Source organism: Taurulus bubalis (genome assembly GCF_910589615.1).
Source record: "Taurulus bubalis genome assembly, chromosome: 6".
NCBI classification, from domain to species: Eukaryota; Metazoa; Chordata; class Actinopteri; order Perciformes; family Cottidae; genus Taurulus; species Taurulus bubalis.
In genome coordinates, this window is record NC_136594.1 from 19,352,086 (window position 1) to 19,368,078 (window position 15,993).

The window sequence follows — 15,993 nt, forward strand, 5'->3', positions numbered from 1 at the left end:
AATTTATAACCATTCTTACTGAGTTGGAGGTGAGCCGATGGAGCTGTCAGTGTTTCTAAACTGTTTATTTTTGGAGGACTTATACTATGTAACCAGGTTTTAGGATTTAGTTTCCCATTTTGTATATCAATTTTTTAAATATCTTTTTTTAATGATCTGTAATGGTTTATTCATTGCTGACATTTTCTCAACCACATCATTATTTGATTTAATTTCTTTTATGATCCTTATTTATTTTCACACACCATGTATCCAATACATCTGTTTTATATATTTAATGTATAATGATCTCTGTGGCTCTGCTGCAATACTTAAGGGAACTTTGACCAAAAACACTGCAGCTTATTTAAACTGTACTCATTCATTGTAACAGACTAACATTTTAAATACAGGAGATCACTGAAAAACTATATATTTAAAAAATGCGGGACTCTAAATGAAGTTCAAAGTAGACTATTTTAATCAGAAAACAACTCAATGAAGAGCACAAAGCAAAACCAGATGGCTAATCTCTTTTTGTTGGTGCAGTTTATAACTAAAGGTTTTCAAAACAAATTCTCAGTCCAACCATGCACAAGCAATTTGTTCTCAGGATTACCATGATTTATGACCAAAATATAAAAACAAGTATACAATTTTCTCTCTTGATCCAGTTTCACATTTATATCTCAATGTGTCAAACCATAAACATCTGAATGCATGTCATTAAGTCTATGATAATACTACTATAATAATTAAAAGTACACATCTTTAATGAAAATCTATAGGTTAAAATTATAGTAAAAACAAAGTGAATGTTTTTACCCCAGCAACTGATCCTCCATCATGATAAATGTAGTCATTTCCTCCACAGTGTTAATATGTTAGTTTTGAGTTGGAATATTCCCGGTCTAATTCCCATGATGGCTGCCACAGACATAGTTGGTTTATGCATACTGGTCTGCTCAAATAAACCATAACAACTTAATGCCACCCACACACACCTTAAATCCAAACAGCTTCTCTCTGCAGAAAGCCAGGATGGATGTGAAAATTAAACAGACCTGAAAGAAGTTTAGGAGGCTAAGAAACGCATATATCAGACTTTATGATAAATCAGTCAGTCTGTCTCTCTCTCTGTCTTTGTTTTTCTTTTCTGTTTGCTGACTTGATTGATCGTGACCGCTGTCCCTCAAGATCAAGCTGCCGTCTGATAAACGCCACAGAGCTGTCGTTTAGTGAGCTGCAGATACTCAGGCCAGCTCTGACATCTAGTGGAGGACGGTTCAATGTGAACCACACAAGCAAGAAGAGGTTTACTGATCTGGTTTCCAGCTTCTACTAATATTCTGTGTGCCTATAATGTGTGAAAAGTGAAGACAGCTTGAGATTGTGACTAGTGTCCAGTTGTTCCATCACAGCTAAATGACATGTGTGAGAGCGGTTAATATCAGCATTTATCTCGTATTAAACTAAACTAAGTTACAAATCATTTCCTGCTCTTATCTTTAGCATATAGCAGACATTGTGTTTCACCCTGTAGCGACTCCACCCTACGAGCAGGGTGACACAAAGGTCCCTCAAAATGTCTCTCCAAGTTCACTTCATAGAGCAGCTTGTCCAACAGGGAAACAAAACCCGACTTTAATTAGATGCTTAACTAATTGCATAATATCTCCAGTGATGCTGCAGGGTGAAGTGAAGCATAAGCAGACAGGAGAATGATGTCTTTGTTGCCTTTTTGCTGGTTTTGGCTCTGGCATTGGCCTGAGGACCTGGTCCTGGTTTCCTGTACTCCTGACCCCAAAACACACACAACAAGCAGTGATGAACATAAAGACAACTCGTGGAGAAGTGCAACAGTTATGGCTGGTGCATTTGAGGCTAACGATTTGAATGCCGTCTGATGAGATTTAATTTAGTTGTTATTCTATAGTAAGGTACTCCTTCAGGCTGTCTATGATTTGTTAACTTCTCTGAAGTTGTGATTTGAAAGAAAGTTCATATTTTTTTGATCCCCAGCTTGAACATGAGACTTTACTGCTTTTCTCACGTTTGTCATTTTATCGTAAAATAAACATCTTTGGACAGTTTTTAGGATTATTATACTATTTATTGATGTAAAATTGGACTTTCGGAACTTGTAATGGACCTTTTTAAAAATGTTCAGACATTTTAAAAACTAAATATAAATAAAAAAAACTAGTGTTGGATATATTGATTATGCAAGTAGTCGAAGTTGAAGCTCTTATGTGATAGATGTTTTAGAAGTATCGGATATATATATATATATATATAGATATATATATATATATATATATATATATATATATATATATATATATTTGTGTAAACTAAGTACGGATGGCAGCAAGACGTCTGTCACTCTGCTTATGGATGCATCATCTAACGTCAGCTCGCTTTCAAGAACAAAAAGCTCAAAACTCAAGACAACATATTTGAAGATAACTGATTTGAAGTTCCTCTCACATATTCAGAGGTGGCTTTTGCGAGCTGAACTCATGCAAACTCTCTGCTTTTGGGTCACCACTCGCTTGTTGCAAACAGTAAAAAAAGGCCCAACAACTCCCTCCGCTGTGTCCCCCCAAAGCGCTGAGCAGAATAATGAACAGTAAACAAGGGGAGAGGGGAGGGAGAAGATAGGGTGTCCAACTTGAACTGAGGGCTTAGACAAAAAAAAGGGGGTGTCTCCACGGCGACTGAATCGAGCTGTTTGGGTCACATGGCCCGGGTTTCTATTGAAGCCAGTGAGAAGAGGCTCGAGGCTCAGCATTCAGTCCATGTTTTGGAAGCCAATGGCAGCAACATGAGTGGAGCCCAACAGGACGAAGCAATGACGGCAGACAGCCTCCATCTGACCGGGACGGCTGCTTCGGGACTACGCGACCAGGAGACGAACACTGCTCTGCTTGGTGTGTTGTTCTCTTTTATATCCGCAGTAGAGTTTAACTGAATGAACTTCCTTTTTACTCTTTTAAGTGACACACTTTTCTTCTTCTATCTTCTACTCAGAGTTCCAAGTGTTCAACATTGTGATCATTGCCCTGGCCCTATGCATCCTCACCATCACCGGCCTGTACTGCATCACCGTCTGCTACAACCGAAGCAGGTGAGGATCGGCTATCAGATGTGCTTTGATCTTTAAAATTATTCTCACCTTTTGCTAGAATCCATGGAGGTTCCTACAACGGGGCAGTGCCTAGTTTAGTAGCACATAGGACTGTTGCATCATTGACATTTTAATATTGAGTGTACTTGTAATCCTTCCGCTAAGGGTTAGTCTTTAAAGCATACCGTGCCTTAAAATGGCGCACGTGGCATTACATTAGGTTACATTAAAGTCATTAGTGCAATCAGTGTCATCTTGTCCACCAGGCAGTCCAAGAGAGCCCATGTGTATGAGAGTGCAGTGACCCGAGGCGAGCTGGCGGACCCCGTGGTGGTCAAAGCAGTGAAAAGGTCCACCAGTTTCATCAACCCTCTCGCCTTCTTCAGGAAACCAGAGGCAGCCAAGGACAACTCCAGGATCTACTACATCTACAGTAACCCGCTGCCCGTGGGCCTGAAGGAGGAAGAGGAGGAGTGGGCCCGTAAAGCCCCACGGGGACCAGATGGGCAAACTGCAGTGACGCCGCCGCTGTCCTTTCAAGAGTACGCCAATGACCCCAACAGTGGCGTCACCTTGGACCCTCCCATATTTTACATGCAGCTCTAGAAGGTGGTGAAGAGTTAGTCATGCTGTAGGGTTGGGAGGGAGAAAGTTGTCTGAATGCATCGAGGCGCACTAGAGAGACATCGCGACCTGAAAAGCTCTGAGCTTTGACTCAGCAGAGGTGTATGTCAGAACTAAAGATATGTACCCATGTACAAATACCATCCTGCTACCAGCGCCATAACTCCCCCAGCCAGAATTCCACGTTTTGCAGCCTTGTAACATCTTTGTTTTAATCTGTCGCTTGTGAGTCTTATGTAAGTACCAAATTGAATCGCTCGTGTGACCAAGTTCAAAAGTGTGTTAACTGTTGCAGCATAATTCACTATCTTACATGCAAAACAATATGAGTGGGTGCAAGAGCAAACAAGGACGTGTGTCTGATGTTGATCCATCAACTGCATTGGATTCCACGGATACCTGTCCTGACATCACTGGCTAGAAATTTTAGCCATTAGAAAGTGGAGCAAGAGTGTTCTGTCCCTACAAGATAGAGTCAGGTACCTGTGGAGTTGTTCACTACTAGTAGTGCTATGGAGCATTGTCATTTATTAGCCAGTCCCAGTTTTGTTTTTGCCAGGTGCACAGTCATGAGCACATAACATGATCCACATTTCTGCCATGGTTACAGCTGTTGGCGGGTATGGAGGCTAGAGGGCATAGCAGCGCGCCAACAGAAGCAGGGAATGAGAAAACTGCAAGCTAGGAAACAAACATGGGTCTAAACAGCGCACTTCTTTAATCTAAAAATGGCACTGCAGATGTTTCATAAAACAGAAGATGCATTAATTGTTGGTTGTAAGGCCTCAATGGCTGCATTTTGGTGAGAAAGACTGAATGTAAACAACAGGGTTTCTTTTCATTTTGAAGGTGCAAAATGTAAATACATGATTATGCTACTAGTAAAATAGAGGCCTAATAATCATGCATATGTCTAAAGTTGTTATTGTGGATGTATTTTGTCAATGCATATAAGAGATAGTCTCTAAATACTGTACATACTGATGTGGTTATGTTCTTTCGTGATTTACTTTCATTACTTTATATTTGTTGAATCTTAAGAAAGTTTCTTTCAAATCTGAATAACTTTAAAAATACCTGAACATGAAGCTAGTAGTAGTAGTAGTAGTTCATGAAAAGCTCATTATGGACACAAAGTAGCATTGGAAAGTTATTTCTTGATTTTGAATTATCTTTAATAAAACTGCTGATACAATGTGCTTTACAAAAGAAGCCAAGTGTGAGAGACTGAGAAAGATGAGACAAATACAAACGATTATCACCGCAGAGCAATTGATCTCGCGGCACTCTTGGGCAAAAGGATCGAATTGCGCAAGAGTCCGACCTCAGACGATTGGCTGGGTCTCTCTGATCAGCCACTCCAGGGCCTCCTTCCTGCCTTGCCTCTCCATCTCTGCTCCAATCACGTCGCGGCACTTCCTGTTGTACTCGTTCACCCAGTCGCGCTGCAGGGCAGAAAAGAGGGGTCATGAAACCTCGAGGAGTCAAGTAGAGCTTAATGTAATATAATATAAGAATATTAACACAAACTCATTGTCTATAGATCATGATTTGAAATTGTTCCTATGTGTCACATTTTTTCTCCAACTCTTACAGAATGTTAAGTAGGCTACATTTACCAATAAAATGGTTTGAGACAATCTTTTAGTGGGTGAATTTGATTATTTGAAACACTAAACATAATCCCAGTGGATATTATTCCTTACCTCCTTCTGCGTGAGCAGCTCTATGCTCATCATCTTGACTTGGATCGGCACCAGAGTGAGGGGCTCAAACGTCAGACTGCCTCTGTTTCTGTAGTTGTACTGAAAACACACACAGAAAAACACAATCATACCGATTTTCCTTATCATTAAAACTGATGCTATAATCAAACATAGTAAAGAACACCTGTATGAGAATAATGTATTTCCCTTGTATCCTTTCATCTATTCACCCACAGTTTATCTACGCCGTCTGTCAGACCAGTGTACGGCCGATTGTTGTCTCTACATATGCATACCATTACCACTGAGGTGTGTAAGCAAATGCATAATCGATAATGCTTCGTGTTTGCCTTCTCGTGTCATAACCTGCTTTTCCTGTGACCCAGGATCCCCTTTTTCACGACTTTCAGCTGCCAGTGCATGAGTCTTGAAAATAAAACCTTCCTAGCATCAAACGCTATGGATTCCATGATTATATGAACATCAGGCCTTGAACTCAGTTGAAGGACCTACTTTGGTCTTGGCTGGTACAACAAGGACCACATTTTCAATACGAATGCCAAAGGATCCATCTTCATAGTACCCAGGTTCTAGAGGAAAGAAACAATTGAGGTGAAAGTTTAGAACACAATCAAAACACAGAGAAGGCATAAATAATTGAGTTTGGTGTCAAGGTGCTTTTATCTGCGAAGGTTTCCAGCATTACACACAGCTAAACTTGACAGTATGAATTCAAACCTAGCAAAAAATTTCCCTTTATAAAATGTTTCAAAAATTGCCTAAAAGAAAGTCTAATTGCTTTTGTGTAAGAGTTGTTTATGTATTAGTGTTCATGTCTTTGTTGTTTTAGCTGTTATATCTTCATTTATAGTTCTTTTACTCACAGGGACTTGTAGCATTACCATTGCTTAGGAATTACCACAGGGGTATAATCCAACATCCTTAAACAAACACAAGCCATGCTTACTTTCACATGCACACACATGTACACACACTCGACCCAATGACATTTTTTTTTTCTTTTCTTTCTTTTGTTATCCGTCTCATGCATATTTATTTTAAGCTTGTCATTTTGTAAAATGTTAATACTATATGAGTGGAGGCTTCAAATAAGCCCAGTTGGCTTTGTACCTCTTCCTGCACCGTGATATTCATTTATCTCTGTTATGTTTGTATATTTTTTTATTTTATTGTTTGAATTGTGCTAAATAAATAAAGCCAGTATAGAGTCCTGCCACTGGCTAAATCAAAAGCCCTCCCTGCCATACCGTCACTGACGATCATGCCGGCCTCCAGAGGCTCATCAGCGAAGGTCTTGTAGCTGATGCCGCACGGCCCCTCGTGGACATTGAGGAAGCAGCCCACGCCGTGGCCCGTACCGTGAAGGTAGTCCAGCCCCGACTCCCACAGAGCCGCACGGGCAAAGGAATCCAACAGGTGGCCTGGGGAGGAAACACAGGATTAGAGCTGAAGCTTGCATCTTGAAGTAATACATTAAAAAGCCATTCAAACATTCACCCAAATGTGAAAGTGAATGGGTGTGTCTATGTGTTGCCACACAATGCTCCCACTGCCCAGTGCACGCTGGGAAATAAATGCACGAATGTATGAGTAAGTAAAAATTTCCTCTCCATGTGATGAGCGATGTCAAACCCTGTTTACTAGTTACTGAACAAACAAAACTTGCACTATTCCTGAGCGACCACATGTTTACTGTTGTTGTTTTTTGACTAATAAGAAATCTTTATTCAACAATAAACAGAGAGAATACACTGTATGTGAATGGACATCCTGCTATGTGATGTACAGGGTAAGGTAACCCTGGTGTCAGATCAGAGGACAGCACCTTTAGTTCCGTTGGGGAAAACAGCAGCACTGACAGCGATGTGTCCCTTCAGTACATAGGTAAAGCATTCCTAGAGGAAAAAGAGGGGGCACACAACACAAACAATAAAATAATAATAAAATCAGGGTTTTGATAAATTCAGGTAACGTATAATGACACTGCGTTTGTATTTACATGTTTAAAATAAGAACTACTACCAAGTTAAATAGCTTTTGATCAATAAACTAACCTCCAACTTGAGATTAGACTTATTTGACAATGAAAATAAATTAATGTACCTTCTCATAAGGTGATGGCGTCCCAAAGTGCATGGTGCGTGTGACGTCTGTGGTGCCATCACTGCCAAAGACAGAAAATACATGCAGATGTATGCGTGTAAAGCACAAAAACACACAACTGCTCCTACGTCACCAGTGTTCTTGGCATTACCAGGCAAGGAGGTGATGATACAAGTCATTGCTGGTTAGAATACATGCAGTTGATGTATATAATAATTATCTTGTTTACACATATTGAGCTCCAGAGTCGATCAGGTAAACTTCGTTCAAGGAGAGGGTTCTGTTGGTTTCAGGCAGAGGTCTAAAGGAAAAAGACAACAAAGAAAAGTCTTAGTCACCTATTATTACAACAACAAAAGACTTTTCGTGAAAAGAAAACAGCAGATAGTTACACAAATCTAATACACCTGGGTCTGTTTCATAAGCCCACTGACCTGTAATGTATGATTGCTCCGTTGGGACCGACGCTGGAAATTGTGGGGAAACTGAGGCCAACAAAATCTTTCTGTTGACTGAAAGAGACAACAAAAGCATAAGCGGGGACGTTCTCACACAATAATGCACACATCTTGATTACAGATGACCAAATATCCAAATGCTTTGGGATCTCTTCAGAGCACTAAAGCAGCATGTTTATTTCAAGGCCGTTCAGTAGACATTTTACTGCACATGCATGTCCAGTAGAGGGGGATGTACCTCCAGAATAGCCATTATCGTGAATCAGAATCATTTATTGGCCAAGTACATTGCATATACAATCGGTGAAAGGTGCATCACCTTAACAGACATAGAATAAAACAATAAAATAGTTCAAACAAAAATCATGGTAAACAACAAACCGATAACAGTACTTTAAAACAAGTATATATTTAAAAATATAAGTGACAAGTGCATTTTAATAAGAAAAGAAAAGATGTGCAAGTGTTCAAACAGCATTTGCAAAACAGTCATGGAAAAAAACCACTCACCTGCGTAATTCTTCTGCCTTATCGGCAGCGGAGATCTCTGTCACAGTACCTTTTGGAATCTACAGAACAATAACAGAAGCAGCAGTCATGCAGAGAGCTTTAAAAAAAAAATGTAAAAACTGTCAAGTTTTACAGTTTAAGGACGAGCCAGGTTAAGTAAGGCCGTCCAGCTGAAGACAGGGTTCCCACAATCACATCGACATACCAACCGGGGACTTTGAAGTCAGCATTTAAGATTTGTTTCAAAGAATAAAAGTGAATACAATTTTGGTAGATTTTGGTGTGTTGGTCAAAATAACTAATTTTAGGACTCACTAATGTGAGAAAATGTAAATTATTCAAACAGTGGCTTTATCATAATATTACAAATATCCAAAAAAGAAGGGCTTCCTCTGTGCAAAAAATGCTTAAGATAAGATGCCAAGAAAGTTGAGGCTCATTAGTGAATATAACATTACAAAATCATGTTTTTAGCGCATTCATTCATTCAAGAAAATAGAAATGACATCCTTGATTCATTTTCTGTAACGTTTAGTGGGAACCTTGTGAAGACAAAGACTAGAGCATAGGTGTCAAACTCAAGGCCCGCGGGCCGAATCCGGCCCACCACGTCATTTTATGTGGCCCACGACAGCTTGAAGGCATATGATCGTCTTAAAATTAAAGTCTATGCTGCTTTAAAGTATACAGTCACCATATACATCTCCCACAATGCATATCGATTTCGTGACCCGCTAATGAACGGTATCCTACCGCGAGAAAGCAGTGTTTCCATATCAGCGTTTAACTAAAAGACATGTGATGAACTTGAGAACGATCGACAAATAATCCCAAAATGTCCAAGAAGAGAAAGATTGACGCAGAGGGAAGAACATTTAAAGGAAATTCATGTTTGTGCTTCAAGGAGACAAACGGTAAGTCTACATAAGGTATGTGAGCAGGTATGCCCAAAACCAAATCTGTCACGCATGTTCTTGGCAGCTCACAATAATTTGTTGCACCAGAGTTATGTCCTTCTCAGCTGTGACAAAAAAGCTTTGAACAAAGCGAATGTAATAACGTGCATTTGATCTTCGTCTTTATTATCTTTTTTTTAAGTTTGATCTTTGATAGATTAATGTGGGTTTCTTAACCGTAAATTAAATGGATTTCTGTTGTAATAACAGAGAAATTTGCTTACTTATATTTTTATATAAATACATGTACAATGTTTACACTTGAATAAACAATAATCAAATGCAAATATGTTTGGGAGTAGTTTATACAGTGTTACGGTTACAACCGGCCCTTTGAGGGCGACCATAATGCTGATGTGGCCCGGGGTGAAAAGGAGTTTGACACCTAAGTACTTGAGGAATCTGTTATTTTCTCCTATGGATGTATAGTGTATAATACAAATACCTCCTTTTCCAACCAAGCAAAGAGTTCACAAAGGGCAACTGCATCCTTGATCTGTGGGGAAAAGAGCAGAAGGTGTAATATATTTATTTATGAAAGTTTATAAGAACTCATGAATCCTTTACTTAAATGATGTACACAACATATATGAAGGCGCTCCAGTGTTTCTTACATGGGCCACTTTCATGCCTTGAATCTCAGTTGCATTCTTCACCGCCTTGGCGAGGCAGAGTGGAGTGTAGGGAATCGGAGACCTGTTGGCCTGGAATACATGAAGAGAAAACGACTACCGTTTAAAACGTAACTGGCGTTACCTTAAAATAAATCACATAGAAATGTCTTTGTTAGAAATATTTCAAGCAAAGTATAATTGTGCCACCTGTCAAAGCCAAGAGAGTTATGCTGGTCCCCAAAATGCACATTACCATGCACATTAGGAGTGGTTTTGTGAAAACAAGAGTCGTCGTACTATTTTTAAGTTTGTACCCAATAAAAACCCTGACACTAGGGTGTTAGAGAATACATGCGTTTATGTCCTCCCATCAGAAAAACAGGCTGTGAGTGAGAACGCACAGTATAAGTATGAGGAGATGATGCATGGGAGCGTGTCCAACGTGTATGAACAAGTAAAACACAACCGAGACACATTCTAGCTATGTGTACGGTGCTCTCTCACCTTGGGGATGACCTGTGTGAGAGCACAACTGGCCTTGTCACAGATCCACACCCTGTCCTTGGGGCTGTGTGCAGCGCAGATGGCCTGGAGCTCCGTGTAGACCGACTCGTACGGGAACGTACGGATGCTCAGCTCAGGCTTGCTGGGGGAGTCCAGCTGCAGGTGTTCTCTCACGGCGGGATCAGAAAGACGCTTTAGGTCCACAAACAGCCTGCAGAGAGGAAGGGGAGGTTCAGTGGGATTATAGTTTAAGAAATACTTAATCCTCATGTATTCAGTAGCATTGAGGTGATTACCAGAACCAATGTGATGCTGCTTTGTTACATTCCATTTACCTTATTGTGTTCATCCCCACAATGGCATATGCAAAGAAAACAGGGTTGTACTCTATGTCTGCACCACGGAGGTTAAAAAGCCCTGAGGAAAGGAAACAACAGAACATTGCATTTTTGCCTTTTTTAACATTTGGTCAAATTTAAGAAATAGCGTCATCCCCTAATGACAGTGACAGTGTCGGTAAACAGTATAGTGACCTTAAAATACCGTATGGATGTCATTGCAATTTGTTTGTTTGGTGTTCAATATCAAAGTTATGATTGGACCTTCACTCATCCTTTGTGGATGCCCGAGCGAATCCCCTTCAATTTAACGCCCATTGAAACCCTCTTTTCCGAATGCTACCTGATGACACTCAAAATCAGCATTACTCTAAATAACACAAACCCTCAGACCAGACAATCAGAAACAAGAGCTCATTAGGCACGGTGAACAAGGTGCTCAGACAGGCATCTAGAGGGACGCCTGTGCATCCCCGGGTCCTTGGATCGTGATCGTGTATCAAAACGGACTTATGTAAACAGAAGGGATGTTGGGTACTGCTGCTTTCACGATGAAAAAAAACTGCCTAAAACATAATGAGACGACTCTGTACATCCACAAGAAGGCTCCCAAATTGGCTGAAATGTTTGGACCCTACAGATATAAATCCACCAGCTCTGGGCGAACCAGGATATCTCCAAACATAGACCTGGGCGTAACAGAGCGCACTCTGGAGCTGTTATTTTAAGAGTTAGCCCAACAAACGCAGGGGTGAGATTAATTGTATGGCAACAGTAAAAAATGTCAGATGAACATGTTGGTGTGATATATTGTGAAGGCCGCACAGTACTGAAGTACAATTCTTATGTTCCTGATAAATACTTAAACACTTCAGTGTGGAGCTATTTAAGTCGTAAATCCTCCTGACACTTTGATTACTGTGTTTAAGTACTTCATTGTTGGCAGAGGTAATTACAGAAAAGAATGCATCCGTACATGCGATCTCATCCAACGCCGTGGCAACGAACCAGGTGAGTTTCCTCTTTATCATCTTGGCTCGCAGTGCTGTGATCTTGTCTTGCCAGGAAATACCTGAAAAAACGGTATCTAGTTACATACCCGTATCTTGTTTGTCTTGTAAATAAAACATAAGAAAGGGACAAGTCTTAAACAATCCAAAGTATGGGCAACACGTCTGCTCTCAGTAAAACAACAGTATCCAAATTCTGTTAATGTCTGTCCTCTGTATCTCTCGTAAGCTACTGTAAAATAAACCATGCACGTCATAATAATGGTGGCAAGTGGTGCTTTGCACTTGCCAGTGTACTCTAAGCCCAAGGTGCGCAGCTGTGTGCTGGGCCGCTGCGGGCGGTCCATCCAGACTGCATCGATCAGGTTATCCTGCACGGCCACCAGGGAGTGGCCGGCACTGGTCAGCGCCCTGGACATGTTCTTCCACTGGTCTGAAACGCGACATCAGAAGTCGTTAAGATGTGTTAACAGTGGTAATACTGTACGAGAGCACCTGTCTGAAAGTTTCTGAAGGCATGGTTCAATGTGAGCATGTTACTCTCTCTTTAATCAGACTGGACAGAAATACTGGAACCACATTGAACCCTTAGGCTCGACAATATGCCCGCTGGTCACACCGGAGACAGAAGTTCAGAGTCAAAAATGAAGTTCTCTCTGTGCTTATAATGTAAGATGTCTCCTTTGTGTTGCGGGAAGAGCCCAGTGTTCATACAGCTCTGATGTAGTTCTGTTGATCCACTGCGCTGAGAGGAAAATTGTACCGCAACCTACCAGCAGCAATAATCCAAGGATCTACTCCCACTGTGGAGTTATCTGGCAGGATACTGAGCAGCCAGTCCTCTTGAGAGGGTGTCTCCTTCAGCCCTGGATACGATTATGAATGAATAAACACAGACGTAAAACAACAAAAGGCTTGAGTCATATCAGTATTTCACATACAGCATCTTCGAAGATTTATGTTTTACTTAAAAAGTCACTGTAGACAGAAATAGGACAATCTTGCCTTGTTTTTCTCAAATTAGGCCAAACAGATTCTGCCTTACAGTCTGATTGTGATTCATGCCTTATCATCAGTGCTTTGGTCACAGATTGAAGGGTACTTAGTGTTTGTGTATAAAGACTGACTTCAATACTGAATCTGTAGTTCAAATCTTAATCATATAGCACTCAAAAATAACCAGAACTGTGAAAATGAGAAAACAACTAAATTTAGATTACATTACATTACTAAGAGGCCTTTTTTATTTTCCTCATGTACAGCAGAAACATCCGTTAGGGCCACATTACCCATCTTCATCAGGGTCCAGTTGTTGTCCATCTGCTGACTGGCCTGGAGGAAATATCTCCCATCAGTCCACATTGCAGCGTGCTGCTCCGTGACGATGGCCGTACCTACACATCACAACACAGAAATCGGATTGGACCTTTTCAGTCACAGATGCTTTGATCTGGTTTGTACAACAGCACTATGCAAGAAAGCTGACTCTGGAATGGTGATACACTACTCTATTGCTATTACTAGTCTATTACTGTCTGCACGTCTCATGTGTCAGTTGTGCTTGTGCAGTTCTGAGAAGCAAAATATACAGATGTTGCTTCTGAAATTACAGCAGCGAACAACCAGTCTGGGAATGAATGAGCTCTTCTTTTTCCCGGGATTATTCCAAAGTAGGCCACCTTGCCTAAAAGTACACCTCCGCTAGCATCATAAAAAAACAATGATGTAGAGCTTAACATGAGACGACGCTGCGGGATCTGGGTGGTTTAACCTGGATAGGACTTTAATAAAAGTCGAATACAAGTGAATAAATCACTTTGACCTAGATGTATTCACAGTGAAAATTCAATTTTAGCTACTAGACTGCCCAACTAGGATTGTGTTACATTGCCATTCACGCACGAGCAAAACATACCTGCGGAGCCATTAAATCCACAGATAAACTCACGCCTGCAGTCACACGGTGCAATGTATTCACTCTGAAAGTCATGGGGGCAGAGAGAGAGAGAGAGAGAGAGAGAAAGAGAAAGAGAAAGAGAGAGAGAGAGAGAAAGAGAAAGAGAGAGAGAGAGAGAGAGAGAGAGAGATCAGCTTCATTAACAATCAGTGGTGAGTGGCCATTTAAAATGCCTACAATTAATTGGGAAGGTCAGACAAGACGATCAAAAGTGAGTCAGGACACACACACACGCAAAGTAAAATAGGCTGAATAGCAGCTGCACGACTGTGAGCTTATGCGTCTCATTATATATTTGGGTGTGATCTTGCTTACCTGGTGTGCATCGCCAGAAGGGACGATGTACGCCTGTATGGGCTCAGAGAAGAATTTACAATTCCTCATAGCCTGGCGAAGCTGCCGGAGCAGCTCTCCTGTGATCTTTGGAGACATGGCGGTGTCTGAATGGAGAAAGAACATGACACACACAAGGCACAATTTGTCACCACACCTTTTACGAAACCGAGCTACAGTGCCCTTCTCATGTATGAATAGGTGAAGGTCAAGATAAATGCTGCTGGAGTTTACCAGGTGCAGACAACTACGTAGACATGCATGATGTGAAAAGATTCGGTTCAATCACGAAACACACAAATTTCACACAAATACCGCTTTACACAACAAACATGGGGATATTCCCCCGTCTATTGTGCTCCCGCTTATGCAGAGATTACCTGACTTTTGGGAAGTCATGTTGATTTCAGGTGACTGGAGCAGGACAGTGACTGACTGTATAGCCTCACCTGACTATTAACGTGGAGATCAAAGTCACAGTCCACACCTGAATCTTTAACCTGCTGTCACGCGTTGATTGAGCAACTATCAAGTTAAATATTAAAGGAATGGTGTCTGGCTAAGACGCGTGGTGAAGTCACTTTTACTATTGACGCTCACTGCAGGGCGATGCAGCTTGGTGTAAAACAAACGTCTGGGAGCTGACCAATCACGTGGTCGTATGCTTCATCGAGGAGCTCTCCCATTGGCTACACACTCCGCATGCGATTGTTGTTTACAAGTAGGCATTGTGAACCAGAAGCATTACATATGCAACCTACAATTGTTAGCTACGACAACCAACCGGCTCACATAAAGTCAAACGGCTGCTCGTGGTATTCCGACACAACCACGGAGCTCGGGTTGAAGAGGAAGGGCGACTTTTTATTCACAAAGCATCCCCGTCGTGAGCAGGCCGACCTATCTACGCACCTTTACGCTAATTCATTCAGCGAGTCGCCGTTTATTTGAACGTGTTGGAGACACGCCTGTGGGATATTTTAGTACATTTTCGCGCCATTCGCTCGGTTTTACAGCTCAAAGTAAAGGCATTTCTCTCCGCTTGGACAAACAGACATGCACGAGCTCCAGACTCGGGCGTGTGCTCACCAGCTGTCCGTGTCTCTGCGCCACCGGGGACGTTAGCTCCCCTCTCCGCGCCTAGCTAACGCCAAGGGCCCCCCACATGCAGCCAGTGAAATGCCGAATACACACCCGGGGGTTTCCTTCTTGTAAAACGTGATTCTTGGGTCGAACAGACGAGGCGCTCGTGTATCAGCTTGGACCTTGTGTTAATTTACCAAACAGGAGGCTGCCATTTCTTTGTTGACGTTTGCGGTCACGTGACTGCAGTTTCTTCCAGTAGACGCAGAGGGATCCGGACTCGCCTCATTTTTTTGTGTGAATAATAATCGACACACCGAACAAAACACACTATAAAATACTCATACAATTATAATCCACGAATTTGACTCTACCACAGACATGTTAAATTACACCACGGCACAGACGGCAGCAGAGTTGTTGTTGACAGGATTTAGTAGAGAATTGATTATATCATTATAATAATCTGTATTTATAAAAGATACCAAATCAATTCATAAAATAATTGAGACTCGTCAATGTCTAGGCAACATTGTTGTTCCGCTTCTTGTTTTGAATCAATTGTTTTCTCTTGACACATTTAATAAGTTGTCTTTTTTCCCCAGCAGTGTGAATGATTAGCATTACCTGCATTGGCAGTATAAAGACCGATGGTAGTTTTATGAGT

General features: G+C 41.3%; 1 protein-coding gene across 2 annotated transcripts; it reads right to left on the reverse strand.

Moving 5' to 3' along the window:
• Nucleotides 1–4,896: 4,896 nt before the first annotated feature.
• Nucleotides 4,897–15,547, reverse strand: xpnpep1 (X-prolyl aminopeptidase (aminopeptidase P) 1, soluble; the record flags this gene model as incomplete). Of its 2 annotated transcripts, XM_079219123.1 has the most annotated exons (20): nt 4,897–5,178; nt 5,440–5,538; nt 5,953–6,029; nt 6,708–6,881; nt 7,286–7,355; nt 7,564–7,624; nt 7,793–7,864; nt 7,998–8,075; nt 8,532–8,590; nt 9,933–9,983; nt 10,102–10,191; nt 10,606–10,816; nt 10,941–11,022; nt 11,920–12,015; nt 12,243–12,386; nt 12,727–12,819; nt 13,243–13,347; nt 13,869–13,932; nt 14,226–14,350; nt 15,438–15,547. In XM_079219123.1, 19 exons carry the CDS (start codon nt 14,340–14,342, stop codon nt 5,059–5,061), a joined length of 1,863 nt encoding a protein of 620 aa, XP_079075249.1. In that variant the 3' UTR covers nt 4,897–5,058. The 2 variants fall into 2 exon arrangements, with proteins under 2 accessions (XP_079075249.1, XP_079075248.1); XM_079219122.1 differs by lacking the exon at nt 15,438–15,547 and having other exon boundaries at nt 14,226–14,369.
• Nucleotides 15,548–15,993: the final 446 nt, after the last annotated feature.